Here is a 14,418-nt window from a genome sequence, read left to right on the forward strand (position 1 = left end):
TCAACACTGACACAGCCTATGATAGGCCTATGTTCAGGTGTGTGAGGTCACTGGTGCAGTGTGTGGCGGTCACTTTGCGGTGTGTGCACGGTGCACACACACTGCAGTGTGTGTGTGCACCGTGCACTCCACACTGACAAGGGATCTTCAAGGGCCGGAGGGATGCTCATTTAAGGAATCTGAGTTGCTCTCCTTCCTCGGAACAAACCAGATTGACCCTTGTGGTATGTCACTTTCCCTTGACTATAATAACAATAGTACTCAGAAACTGCCAGTCCTCGGATCAAACCAACCTTGCTCATCCTGTGTTGAGTCCTGCTTTGCCTCATGGACAGACAGGAAAGACCGCCAGGTCACAAGTTCTAAACATGCCATTCTACACTGGGTAAATTATCATCACAGAATGAGAAAATTTAATCACACAGACTTGAAAAGTCTACAACACTACAATTACTGTACTACATTCTATATATAGACATCGAAGCATATATGAAACATGTGGAGAAGTTTATAGACTTCAGATTAGCTCCTGTGGCTTCCAGGAGCTCCTGGACAGCTCATGTGGCTTCCAGGATCTCCTGGACAGCTCCTGTGGCCTCCAGGAGCTCCTGGACAGCTCCTGTGGCTTCCAGGATCTCCTGGACAGCTCCTGTGGCCTCCAGGAGCTCCTGGACAGCTCTTGTGGCCTCCAGGATCTCCTGGACAGCACTTGTGGCCTCCAGGATATCCTGGACAGCACTTGTGACCTCCAGGATATCCTTGACAACACATGCTTCGAAGCCCATATAAGATCACTAATATCCTTGTTCACAACCCAGTCAGAATCAACCCAACTAGTTGACTCATATCATAGTGGCCACGTTCCTGGACACCGAGGAGGTGTAGCCACCTCCACATGCAGGTGTTGTGTGGATCTGTAGCCACCTCCACACCCAGGTGTTATGTGGAGGTGCGACCACCATCACACACCACCTGGGTGTAGTACCAGGAGGTACGACGCCATCACACACATTTGAGTGGTAGGCAGAGATGTATACACACACACCCAGGTGTTGTGTGGAGGTGTACACACACCCGGGTAACAGGTTTACAGCGTAATAGAACCGTGCCTTCAAGATCCCACTGAGCAATGATAGACCTGGAAGTTGTCATATAACACACACAGAAGGTGGAAACCTAAAATTAATGAACTTTTTTCGTGAAGACAGTGCTACTGAGGCGAGAAGAACATTTAGTGGGAAGACAATCTTGGTGTTTAGGAAGGCGGTGGCCGCTACGAGAGCGAGCAACTGAAGTCTATCCATCAACCCCGAAAATCTACGGTGCGGCAAGTCATTGACTGGAAGGAGAGCGAAGGTGTTACTCACCTGGTACACACTCCACATGAGGGTCACCTATCCAGGTGGCATCACGGCACCTACACCCGTAGCTGCCATCAGCTTCACGTAGACAAGAAGCTGCCACCCCACACCCGGTCTGTCGGCAGTCCCCAGTACCTGTGGCAACACAGTGCTTGATGCAACTCAGAATTGTAAAGTCTCATACAACAGTAAGATTTAATGAGTAAGCAAACTGTTTAATGCAGATGTCATTGTCTTGAACCTTGTGAGTTAGTTTTCTACCTCCAGATCAAACACTACCCCTGGTTTCTACCTCCAGATCAAACACTACCCCTGGTTTCTACCTCCAGATCAAACACTACCCCTGGTTTCTATCACCTTACACAATATTATCTCAGTAACACCCTGATTAAAGTTACTATAGTACTACATAAATATATAATCGGTAGAAAGTTCGTGTAATATATGTGTTGAGGAGCAGTAAAGAGACCTCAGATAACATCAATTATAAAGACACAAGCACTTACATTTAACAAGCGGGTCACCATTAGGAAGATGGTCTGGACAGAAACACTCGGCTTCACTGGCTGAGATATCTCGACACTTGGCATTCTGGCCACAAGAGGTCCTCTTGCATGGGTCAACTTGGTCTTGTGGGCAGAGACAGCCGGCATGGTTGGGGTCTCCGTGACAGCCAGTGTTACAACTGCAAATGAAACTTCCAACAGTGTTGATACACTGGGCATTGTTGGCACAAGGGTTGTTCAAACACTCGTTGATCTCCTTCTTGCATTCTACCTGCGGATTGCCGAAGTAGTTGGGAGGACAAGAACAATCTACAGCACGGTTGAGAACACGACAACGGGCGTTGATGCCACAGGTGCCCTCCAGACATGGGTTCTTACACACACGATTGATGCAGGTTTCTTCTCGACCACAATCGCTGTCATTGAGACATTCGTACTTCTCACAGCCTTCTTTGGGGTTGCCATGATAACCGGTGATGCAGAAGCAGAGTGGTCGGTGGTCTGACACTCTGCAGCGGGTATTCTTACCACACAAGTTATCGTCACATGGGTTACCACACTTGCCATTAATGCAGCCGTGAGTGAGTGGGCAGTCAGTGTTTGTGCGACAACCTACAGTACAGATACCAGCACGACACAAGAAGCCTTGAGAGCAGTCCCTCTCCTCACTACACTGAGCATAACAGTAACCCTCACTGCAACTCTCACCACAGTTACACTGGTCTGAGGAGCTACAAGACTTGGCACAGAAACCACCTTTGCAAGATGCATGAAGACCACAGTCAGTGTCAGAGCTGCACTGGCGGGTTGGTGTGGTGCAGGCATGGAGTGGGTTACCCACAGTGTTGGCTGAGCAGCTACACTGCACTTGGTGGTTCACTACTTGACACTCTGCACATGTCCCACAAGCATGTCCTTCCTCACATGGGTCACCACACTTACGGTTTATACAGGATTGATCTGATGGACAAGTGGAATCTGATCGACAACCCAATATACATAAGCGACCTTCGCAGATGTTGCCAGCACCACACTGGGTGTCTGAATTACAGATTTCCTTACAAACACCACCGACGCAGCGCTCGTTCTGGAAGCAGGCTTGGTCGGATTTGCAGAGCGAACGGCAGGTACCCGAGAAGCAAGTCATATCCTTAGGACAGTGTTTGTTGTCAGTGCAGGAGGTTGGAAGGAGGCGACAGTTAACGTAGGGATCCCCGACCATTTTTTCTGGACAGGAACACTTGACACGGTGGCTTTCTACGGTACACAGAGAATTTCCACCACAAGCTGTCGGCGAGGCACACGGGTCTATACACTTGTTGTTGACACAAGCATGCTTCGATGGACACTCCACGTCTGAGCGACACCCTGTTGTACATATCAACTGATTGCAAATTTCTCCTGAGCGACAATCATCATCACGACGACAAGTGGGACGACATATGGAGCCATCACACTGCTCAGTGTCCAGACAGTTGGAGTTAGAGGAGCAGATGGCCATGCAGGTGCCTGAGCTACAGATGAAGCCAGAAGAGCAGTCAGAGTTAATGGCACAAGCAATAGGCTTCCTGGAGCAGGCCACATTAGGTGTGGGGTTGGGAATGAAGCCAGCAGGGCAGGAGCACTGAGCACGATGGTTGACCACAGAGCAGACAGCGTTGGGGCCACACACGGCAGAGGCACCGCAAGGTTCAGTGCAGCGGTTATTGAGGCAAGCCTGGCTGGCTGTGCAGTCCTCATTGGCACGACACCCAATCATACATATGTTGTTAAGGCAGATGTGGCCCAGGAAGCAGTCATTGTCCAGACGACACGTTACTATACATGAAACAAAATACAAATACAAAATTTAAAACAAGACGTAATAACAGAATTATATTACAATAAGTATCACTATGTCTCAATGACTATGTCATCTTCATTCACACTAAGAGTGAACGGAGGTGGTGATGTTTTAGATATACTTACACATGCAGGATCCAGTTATGCATTTCTCGTTCTGGGCGCAGGCGTTGTCTCCAGTACAAGCTGGACTGCAGACACCGTTATTACACACAAAGCCTGCAGGACAGTCATTGTTCCTCTGACAGGCAGTGGGGATCCTATAGCACTCCATGTCTGGTTTACCAGTGAAGCCAGGAGGACAGGAACACTCCCGCTTGTGGTTGACCATGTTACAGATGGAGTTGAGACCGCAGGCCTGGTCCAGGTCACAAAGGTTGGCACACTGACCATGGGCACATGACTCAGTCAGTCCACACTCACTATCACTCTGACACGGTGCTGAAAACAATACCATTATTAGTTGCCAAAGACTCATAAAAACACATTAACCAAAACAAAGAATATAATAATTATTATAATGATTAATTAAAGATAAGAGAAGGAACAGATAATGGAGGGCTGCTTACGTCTACAGAGTCCTCCATCACAGAGGGTGTTGGGTGGACAATCAGCATTGAGACGACATGTTATCTCCTGAGGACGGCATCCTGTTACTAGGTCGGTGGGGTCGCCCTCATAGCCACTAATGCAGGCACATACAGGACGGTGGGTGACCCCGCGGCACTCAGAGTTGGGACCACAGACAGAATCTTCACACACATCCTTACACTTAGGCAGGTTGTTCTCCTCACCACAGAAGGCTGAAGGTGGGCAGTCAGAGTCGATAAGACAGTCAACTGGAGGCTTACATCCCTCAGTGTAGGCGTCACCTACCGTGCCGGGGGGACACAAGCACTTAAAGTTACCACGGAAATTGTAGCAGCTAGCACCTTTCCCACACGGATTGTCCACACACACGTCGATTGGTTGACATCCTTTGAGGGGGTCACCTTGGAAGCCATCACGACAGAAGCAGATGGCCTTGTGAGCTTCTGAGATACACAGAGCATTCTCCCCACACTGATTGTTGACACGACACGCAGCTGTTGTTGAAAAAATCACATGTTATATATCACTGTGATACTCACAAACTAATTCTTAATATAACACTTTTAAAATACACACACACACACACACACACACACACACACACACACACACACACACACACACACACACACACACACACACACACACACACACATACGGGCGCCTGGCAAACCTGAGAATAGCGTTCCGATACCTTAATAAGGAATCGTTCAAGACACTGTACACTGTGTATGTTAGGACCATACTGGAGTATGCAGCACCAGTCTGGAACCCACACCTGGTCAAGCACGTCAAGAAGTTAGAGAAAGTACAAAGGTTTGCAACAAGGCTAGTCCCAGAGCTCAAGGGAATGTCGTACGAGGAAAGGTTAAGGGAAATCGGACTGACGACACTGGAGGACAGAAGGGTCAGGGGAGACATGATAACGACATACAAGATACTGAGGGGAATAGACAAGGTGGACAGAGATAGGATGTTCCAGAGAGGGGACACAGGGACAAGGGGTCACAACTGGAAGCTGAAGACTCAGACGAGTCACAGGGACGTTAGGAAGTATTTCTTCAGTCATAGAGTTGTCAGCAAGTGGAATAGCCTAGCAAGTGAAGTAGTGGAGGCAGGAACCATACATAGTTTTAAGAAGAGGTATGACAAAGCTCAGGAAGCAGAGAGAGAGAGGATCCAGTAGCGATCAGTGAAGAGGCGGGGCCAGGAGCTGAGTCTCGACCCCTGCAACCACAATTAGGTGAGTACAATTAGGTGAGTACACACACACACACACACACACACATTATATATATATATATATATATATATATATATATATATATATATATATATATATATATATATATCTTTCTTTCAACACACCGGCCGTATCCCACCGCGGCAGGGTGGCCCAAAAGGAAAAACGAAAGCTCTCCTTTTACATTAGTAATATATACAGGAGAAGGGGTTACTAGCCCCTTGCTCCAGGCCTTTTAGTCGCCTGTTACGACACGCATGGCTTACCGAGGAAGAATTCTGTTCCACTTCTCTGTGGAGAATATATGCGTTCAAGAATTGCAAACATGCGATACAATATGCAAAACAACCACAGGGGGAGTTGAATAATAACTCTAGACCTTTTATGTTGCAATCAGGAGCTTGCAAAGCTGCAGAAATGAGTAAGAAATCTCAGCAGATTCATTCCAAGGGACGCCTGCGTCCCTTGGAACACCTGTGTTCCAATAAAACAATAAATCCACTCATAATAAATTAAAAATGCAGGATTCATAGAATCCCATCAGGTATTATAGAGAGAAGACTCACTTAAGAGGATCACCGAGGTCTCGGCAGATACCTCGGTCATTATGAACATTAAATACAAGTCTAAAAGATAACACATTACAACTATGGATGGCAGCCAGTGGCATACCACAAGATGCCGTGTAAGGCAGGATCACCCACAGACAGGTGGCCATGTATAAAGTGTGAGCCTGACCCTCAGTCTACATACAGAAATGACTTGTGTTGAACAAGGAGGGCCAGAAGCCTCCGTCCTGCCAAACTTTGCAACTTGTGGCTTATAGAGGCCAGTGGGCCAATCAGTTTGCTGAATATAGCAGAGTGAGAAACTCATAAAGTAGCTAAGGCATAAACCAGAGTGCACCTGATACAACAGCCTTTACTGGCTATAAACTGGGAAACCTGAGCCAAAGCAAGTGAACATTATATATTGTGAGAATGATACATGAAACAAGGGAGTCACAGTACTGTTGGTGCTAACGATGAACACTGAGACTTACTCTTGCACAAGTAGTTATCACAACGTTCGTTCTGCTCACAGTCATCATCTTCGTCACACTCAATTTTCTTGCAGCCGCCTCGCTCGTCCTGAGGGTCGCCGAAGTAACCCTGGCCACAAGAAACACTCAAGTTAGTCACCCTATGAAGACCATGGACCTACACACTAAACTGTTTGTTTCTCCTAGATTTACTCACATATGTTGTCCGTGCATTTATATCTAAAACTTTACTGCTTGTGGTAGCAGTATTAGTGGCATAGCAACCCGTGATGAGGTGGGTGGGTATGGGCTCTCACCTGGGGGCACTGACAGACTGGTTCATGGTTGATAGCAACACACTGGGCATTGCGACCACACAGTATGAGTGCATCACAGGCTTCCTTACACTCAGCCTGACCCACACTGTTGGTACGGCACTGCTCCTCTGTGCCACAGTCTGTGTTCTGGCGACACCTGATCTCCGGCACGCAAATGTTGTTCTGGCACACCTGTAACACACACACTGGTTAATGGACTTTAGTAGGTAATACATACACACACACACACACACACACACACACACACACACACACACACACACACACACACACACACACACACACACACACACACACACACATGACATTTAAAATTCCGCTTGATTAATATCTAAGGTAGTTGACACTGCTATCTCAGGTAGTTGACAATGCTATCTCAGGTAGTTGACAATGCTATCTCAGGTAGTTGACAATGCTATCTCAGGCAGTTGATAATGCTATCTCAGGTAGTTGACACTGCTATCTCAGGTAGTTGACACTGCTAGCTCAGGTAGTTGACGCTGCTATCTCAGGTAGTTGACACTGCTATCTCAGGTAGTTGACACTGCTATCTCAGGTAGTTGACACTGCTATCTCAGGTAGTTGACACTGCTAGCTCAGGTAGTTGACACTGCTAGCTCAGGTAGTTGACACTGCTATCTCAGGTAGTTGACACTGCTATCTCAGGTAGTTGACACTGCTATCTCAGGTAGTTGACACTGCTATCTCAGGTAGTTGACAATGCTATCTCAGGTAGTTGACACTGCTATCTCAGGTAGTTGACACTGCTACCTCAGGTAGTTGACACTGCTATCTCAGGTAGTTGACACTGCTATCTCAGGTAGTTGACAATGCTATCTCAGGTAGTTGACACTGCTATCTCAGGTAGTTGACACTGCTATCTCAGGTAGTTGACACTGCTATCTCAGGTAGTTGACAATGCTACCTCAGGTAGTTAGGAAACTCAAAATACTACACGAGTGTCAGGATGTGTAGCTTTATCACAAGATGGAGTGTGAAACCATATTTGCACTAATCATGAGGACAATTTCTCTCTCTCTCTCTCTCTCTCTCTCTCTCTCTCTCTCTCATAAATTCCCCTTACTCCATCTTTTTATCTCGTTAACAGAGATGAGAACAGATAGTATATTACCTTTTTTCTGTTTGTATTTTCTAAATAGAAATGGGAGATGAGAAACCATGTGTGGGGAGACGTGGAGATCAACTCACCTGGAGTTCAGGACAGTCAGTGGAGGCACGGCAGGTGGGGACACAGGAGCCCTCTAGGCACACCTGTCCAGCCAAGCAGCCACGGTTGCTGGTACATGCCGCTGCGGAGGATACAGTATAAATTACACATTCTTTACGAACATTATGTACTTAATTGGTGTACAATCACCAATATTCTGGCAATATAGATACATGAAATAAAACAGAATAATATGTTAATGGTGGCAACTTACGGACACAAACTCCTCCATTGCACTGTTCCCCAGAAGGACAATCTGTCTCCACTACACAGTAAGTGATGATGGTACACCCGAGGTTGGGGTCACCAGTGAAGCCAGCCTGACAGAAGCACTGGTGGAGGTGAGCACGGGGTGTACAACCGGCATTCTTGCCACACACGCCAGCAATGGAACAAGGGTTAACACACCTATTGGCCACACAAGACTTGTCAGCAGGACACTCGTTGTGACCCAGACACTCAAGGGCAACACAACTGGCTAGAGGATCGCCTGTGTAGCGCGGTGGACAGAAGCAAACTGCGCGATGATTTTCAGCTGTACACTGTGCACCGGCACCACACACTCCAGGTTTTGTACATGGGTTGTAGCAGTTGTTATTGGCACAGGCAGCAGTATCAGGGCAGGAGGAGTCGTCGACACACTGACCAGGGGTATGACAGCCAGTAGTGACTGGATCACCTACCTGGCCCTGTGGACATACACATAAGTAGCTGCCCAAGGTATTTTGGCAGAGAGCAGACCTGTGGCAGGGAGTGTCATGGCACTCATCCACGTCCACACACAGCCCACTAGAGTCCCTGTGGAAGCCTCGATCACAGTAGCAGACGGCAGAGTGATCCACAGTCTGACACCGACCAAAGCCACAGTTGGTGTTATCACAGGGGTCTGTATAATGAAGGAGGAAATCATTAATATACTGTAAACAAAGTGAAAATAAGAACCACTGTAGAGGTCTATAACAATGATTCTATAACAAAATAGACTGAAAAGGAAGAAGTACTTACTGATGCACTTGTAGCTGAGTAAGTCACACAGTTTATTACTGGAGCAGTCTTCATTTACGATACAATCTCCCGGAACACAGCCGACGGAGAGGTCGTTGGGGTCTCCATAATGGCCTGGATCACACTGACACAGAGGCTTACGGTCAGCCACCTTGCAGCGAGCATTTGTGCCACACACGGCAGAGCTACATGGCTCAACACACTTGTAGACTCCCTCAGTGTTCAGCTCACATGCTTGTTCTCCTTCACACTCACTGTCGTCCACACACTGGCTGGGTTTCTGGCAGCCTGGTGCCACATATGGGTCACCCACAGTAAAGTGAGGACAGATACACTTGTAGGAGCCGGGAACGTTGATACAAGAAGCTGTTCCATGGCATGGATTCTCCTTACACTCGTCCACATCTACACACCCGTTGGGGCTGGGTAGGTAGCCCTTGGCACACATACATTTCTTTGATATACAAACTTCATCTCCACGACAGTCACTGTTGCTACGACACCCTGAGACACATGATCCTTCGATACACACTTCACCTTGAAGACAGTTGCCGTCACCAAAGCAAACCTTGAGACACAATCCTCCTGTACAACTCTCGCCTTGGGCACACTGTAAATTCTGCTGACACACTGGCTTGCACTTACCAAAGTCACATACAGTATTGGGGCTACATTCTGCAACAGTAGTGCAAGAGGAGGGGACGCGGATGCACCCTTGCTGTGGTGTGGGTGTTGGGTTGAAGCGTTCCGGACACTGGCATTGTGCAAGGTGGTCCTGTACATGACATAGGGCATTGGGGCCACACACATTCTCCCTGGTGCATGGGTCCTCACACTTGCTGTTGACACAGCCCTTCTCAGCAGGACAGTCACTGTTGGTGCGGCATCCCAGGAGACACACACCATTATTACAAGCCTGGTTGGGAGGGCACTGAGAGGAAGAGACGCATGGAACCATGCACATGTTGTTAATGCATCGCTCACCCTGAGCACACTCAGAGTTATCACGGCACACTGTGCGACACTGACCTTCCAGGCAAACACCACCCTGACATTGTGCGTCATTACTACACAAAGATATCACACGATTACATCCCTTGTCTGGTGTTAGATTGGGTTGAAAACCTGGTGGACAGTTGCATATTGGTTTCCTGTTGACTACATTACACAGTGTGTTAGGGCCACAGGCACGATCACAGGGTGAAGAGCATCGACTGTTGATGCAGACACTGTCAAGAGGGCAGTCCTTGTCACCATTGGGGCACATGCCTTCTGGGTGGCAGCCAGTAGTGTAGGGGTCGCCCACCATACCAGGTGGGCAGGAGCACTGGTGGCTTCCACCTGTCCGGGAGCAGGTGGCCGAGGAGTGGCAGGGATTAGGATCACATAAGTCCACAGCTTTACACTCAATCTCGGCAGATGGGTTGGGTCTGGAGCCCGGCGGACACTTGCAGTTGTAGCGGTGGTTCTCAGCAATGCAGATGGCATTGTCACCACAAGCATCGTAGCACACGTCAAAGCAGGTGTAATCAAGTCTGTTGCAGGCTTTGTCTGTGGGACAGTCCTCGTTGATGATGCAGCTGACGGAGGCACAACCACTCACAGGGTCGTTGGGATCACCAGCAAAGAGTCCCGGAGGACACTGGCACTGAGCGGCATGGTTGTTAGCAATACAAACAGCACCAGGGCCACAACGAGTGCTGTCACACACTGCCACACACTTGCGCACACTACCCTGTGCCTCACACCTCTCACTTTCTGGGCACTGGGCATCAGACTGGCACTTGTCACGGGGCACAAGGCGGCACCCACTGCGGTCATTGGGGTTACCTGTGAAGCCTGGGTCACATCGACACTGTCCGCGGTGATTGTCGGCGAAGCAGGAGGAGTGTGCCGGGCAGTTGAAATCTTCACACACTTCAACACATTTGAGTACACCCAGTTGGTCAGGACGGCAGGAGGCTGTCACCTGACACTCGACGTCACTCTTACAGTCTGGCACAGCTGGCTCTGTCAACACAACACACACTGGTCAATATATCATCCAGTATAAACACCATCTACTGACAGACATCGACTACATTACTAACAAACTTAATACAAAATACCGCAACTATGTTTTGGTAAATACCCACGATGCATGTTTGTGCTTGTTTGCCTGGGATGAGACAGGTGACATCGTCAGTAAGATGATCAAGCAGACTCCTCTCATTATTGAATATTATGTAGAACCTGGAGTTTCAGTGGGAAGCAGAATCTTCTTCAGAGAGTTTATACAAGTGTATCCTATATTACCTTTACTTGTTTCACTTAAACAGTGTGTACAAGTTTTAATGCATATATTTAAAGATTTTAAACATATACTTTATTAATCAGAATCAGTGGGTATGAAGCAGCATGACTTGTTATCGCAGATACTGACTTCCTAAACTGACGTATATCTGACTTCCTAACTGACGTAAAACTGACTTCCTAAACTGACGTATATCTGACTTCCTAAACTGACGTATATCTGACTTCCTAAACTGACGTATATCTGACTTCCTAAACTGACGTATATCTGACTTCCTAAACTGACGTATATCTGACTTCCTAAACTGACGTATATCTGACTTCCTAAACTGACGTATAACTGACTTCCACTGGAGTGATGCAACGTTGGTATTAAACTCACCACTGGAGTGATGCAACGTTGGTATTAAACTCACCACTGGAGTGATGCAACGTTGGTATTAAACTCACCACTGGAGTGACCAAATGACCATTTATTTGATAGCTACTGGACAACTCTGGCAATGTAAGAGCTATTGAAGTATTTACCCTGGCACTGTGAGAGCCACTAAGAGTACTCTGGCACTGCGAGATCCACAAGTGTAGCACCGTTACTTACTCTGGCAGCGGTTGTTGGTTGGGTTACGTAGATATCCGTCATGACAGCGACACAAAGGTCGTCCACTCTGTACGTAGCACAGCTCGTTCTGGCCGCAGGTGTGTGATAGGCAAGGGTCAACACAACCACGCAAGCCCTGCAGGTCCACCTGGCACACCTGGCCATCGCTGCAATCATCGTCCTCTTCACAGTAACTCTCGCGGTCAGCAGGTTGACATCCTAACACTGGGTCGCTGGGGTTGCCCAGGTGGTTCTCCTTACAAAGACAAGAGGAACGGTGGTCCTGAGCCACACACAGAGCGTTGGGACCGCACTCCACTTTGTTGCAGGCATTCACACATGTGCGGCGTCTATTGAAGGAGAAGCAAATCTCCTCATCATCACAGTCGAGGTCGTTGCGGCAGTCAGAGGGTTGACAGCCTTCTGTGAGGTCGTCAGGTTTTCCCTGAAAGCCTACAAGACAGACACAGAGTCCCTGGTCACAGGCAGCATTGGGGCCACATGAGATTCCTACACAGGCAATGTCAGCACAGGTCTCAGGACTCTCCTGGCATGGTTCTGAGTCAGGGACAACTTCTCGTGGCATACACATCTGGAAAGGATTGCCGAAGAAGCCTTCTTGACATCGACAGTCGAAGCTGCCCTCTGTGTTCAGACAGACAGCGTTCATGCCACATGCACTGCCAATACATTCATCGACGTCGACACACTCCACATAGGGGTTTCCTTGGAAGCCAACGGGGCACACACAGTCAACTCGGTGGACACCCTGTCTACACTTGGCATTAGTGCCACACTTGGTAGTGGAGCAGTCGACCGTCTTTTCCTCTGACTCACATGACTCATATGGATTTCCACTATAGGCGGTATTACAGATGCACCTGTTGGGTTGGCCATACTCACAGTGGGCATTGGTACCACAACCGGGAGTACACAGTGGCGGCGTCACAGCTGCAACACGTAAATATATATATATGTCAACACTGTTTAAACATTATCCCTGACATAGTGATATTGTATATTATTCAAAATATATTTCAATTGGTCCTATATAAAAATCTGATTTAAACAGTTTTGTTGATTCACTTACGTGGTACACAGAGGAGTAGTGGGTCACCCAGGAAGAACGGTAGACACACACACTTGTTGGTGTCCTTGTCACATTTGGCACCTATGCCACAAACGATGCCCTCACAGCGCTCCTTGCATCTGCCATTGACACATACTTGAGGCTCCTGGCATGGGGAGGTGGCCGAGCACTGGTCAATGTGGCACTCACCACCAGGAAAGGGGTTACCACTGAAGCCTGGCTCACACTTACAAGTAGGGCCATCGCGTGCCACAATACACAGAGAGTTAAGTCCACACAAAAAACCATCACACATAGATATACAGTCACCATTGGGTCCTTCGGCATAACCTGGGTGACAGCGGCACCAAGCGGCATGTTCTTCAGCTTCACAGTAAGCGTTGGCACCACATGGTAAAGCATCACAAGGGTTGACACATGCACCTGTGTCCGTGCATGCCAGATCTCCAGGGCAGTCACTGTCAGTCACACAGGCACCAACCTGTGTCCCCGTGCAAGACCCAAGGAAGGGGTCACCGACAGTTCCTGGTGGACACTCACATTTATAGGTTCCGATTTCATTCATACAGATGGCACCCTGGCCACAGGGGTTCTCACGGCACTCATCTATATCAACACAGCCAGCAGGTCCTCTGTCAAGGAATCCTGGCAGACACATACACTGGGGTGGGTCTGAGGGTGTACATTTGCTGTTGATGCCACAAGAGAAAGCTTCGCAGGGACTCTTACACTTGTTTTCATCTTGATTGTCAACAAAGTAGGGCGGAGGACAGATACACTTGCCAGGTTGGACACACCTTTCATTGACAGCACACTCAGCATCACTGGAACACTGGAGCACAGCTACTGAGCATCCAGCAGTGTAGGGGTCGCCGGTAGAGCCTGGAGCACACCGACATTCGTAGCCACCCAGCTGGTTGTAACATTCAGCACCCAGGCCACAGGCAGGACGACCGTCAGGGCGACGCACGATACACTCGTCTACATCGTGGCAGGAACCATCAGCCAGGGTGGTGTATCCAGTAGGGCAGGCGCAGTAGCTAACTCCACCCTGGATGGTCACACATTCGGCTCCTGCAGGACATGGCTTACCTAGGGAGCAGTTAGCCAGTACACAGCTGCCTTGCACAATGCGGTATGGTGGCAGACATGTGCATTCCAGTGTACTGCACTCTGAAAATACAGAATACATCATCAAAAGTTCAAATTAATAATCTATAGAGTATATACTAAAGTCATGATGAAAAACTGTATTGTTGTGACATAACTATAGCGAAAGGAACTCATGCAGACCAAATACTCA

General features: G+C 48.2%; 1 protein-coding gene and 1 long non-coding RNA gene across 3 annotated transcripts in view; one reads left to right on the forward strand and one right to left on the reverse strand.

Annotated features, from left to right (window-relative positions):
• The window catches only part of dpy (dumpy), a 386,475-nt gene that overhangs the window by 189,936 nt on the left and 182,121 nt on the right, over window positions 1-14,418 (reverse strand). For both annotated transcript variants that reach the window (XM_070093949.1, XM_070093948.1), the window contains exons 18-28: window positions 13,116-14,288; window positions 12,026-12,976; window positions 9,136-11,145; window positions 8,345-9,016; window positions 8,112-8,212; window positions 6,882-7,073; window positions 6,586-6,694; window positions 4,279-4,794; window positions 3,836-4,150; window positions 1,868-3,685; window positions 1,368-1,496 (exon numbers count right to left, since the gene is read on the reverse strand). In XM_070093949.1, the coding sequence (XP_069950050.1) occupies window positions 1,368-1,496; window positions 1,868-3,685; window positions 3,836-4,150; window positions 4,279-4,794; window positions 6,586-6,694; window positions 6,882-7,073; window positions 8,112-8,212; window positions 8,345-9,016; window positions 9,136-11,145; window positions 12,026-12,976; window positions 13,116-14,288 (7,986 nt within the window). The remainder of the gene's footprint in view (window positions 1-1,367; window positions 1,497-1,867; window positions 3,686-3,835; window positions 4,151-4,278; window positions 4,795-6,585; window positions 6,695-6,881; window positions 7,074-8,111; window positions 8,213-8,344; window positions 9,017-9,135; window positions 11,146-12,025; window positions 12,977-13,115; window positions 14,289-14,418) is intronic.
• Window positions 1-14,418, forward strand: part of LOC138853954 (uncharacterized) — a 113,311-nt gene that overhangs the window by 33,748 nt on the left and 65,145 nt on the right. The gene's annotated exons all lie outside the window — the stretch shown is intronic.

This window comes from Cherax quadricarinatus, chromosome 44 (genome assembly GCF_038502225.1).
Source record: "Cherax quadricarinatus isolate ZL_2023a chromosome 44, ASM3850222v1, whole genome shotgun sequence".
NCBI lineage: Eukaryota > Metazoa > Arthropoda > Malacostraca > Decapoda > Parastacidae > Cherax > Cherax quadricarinatus.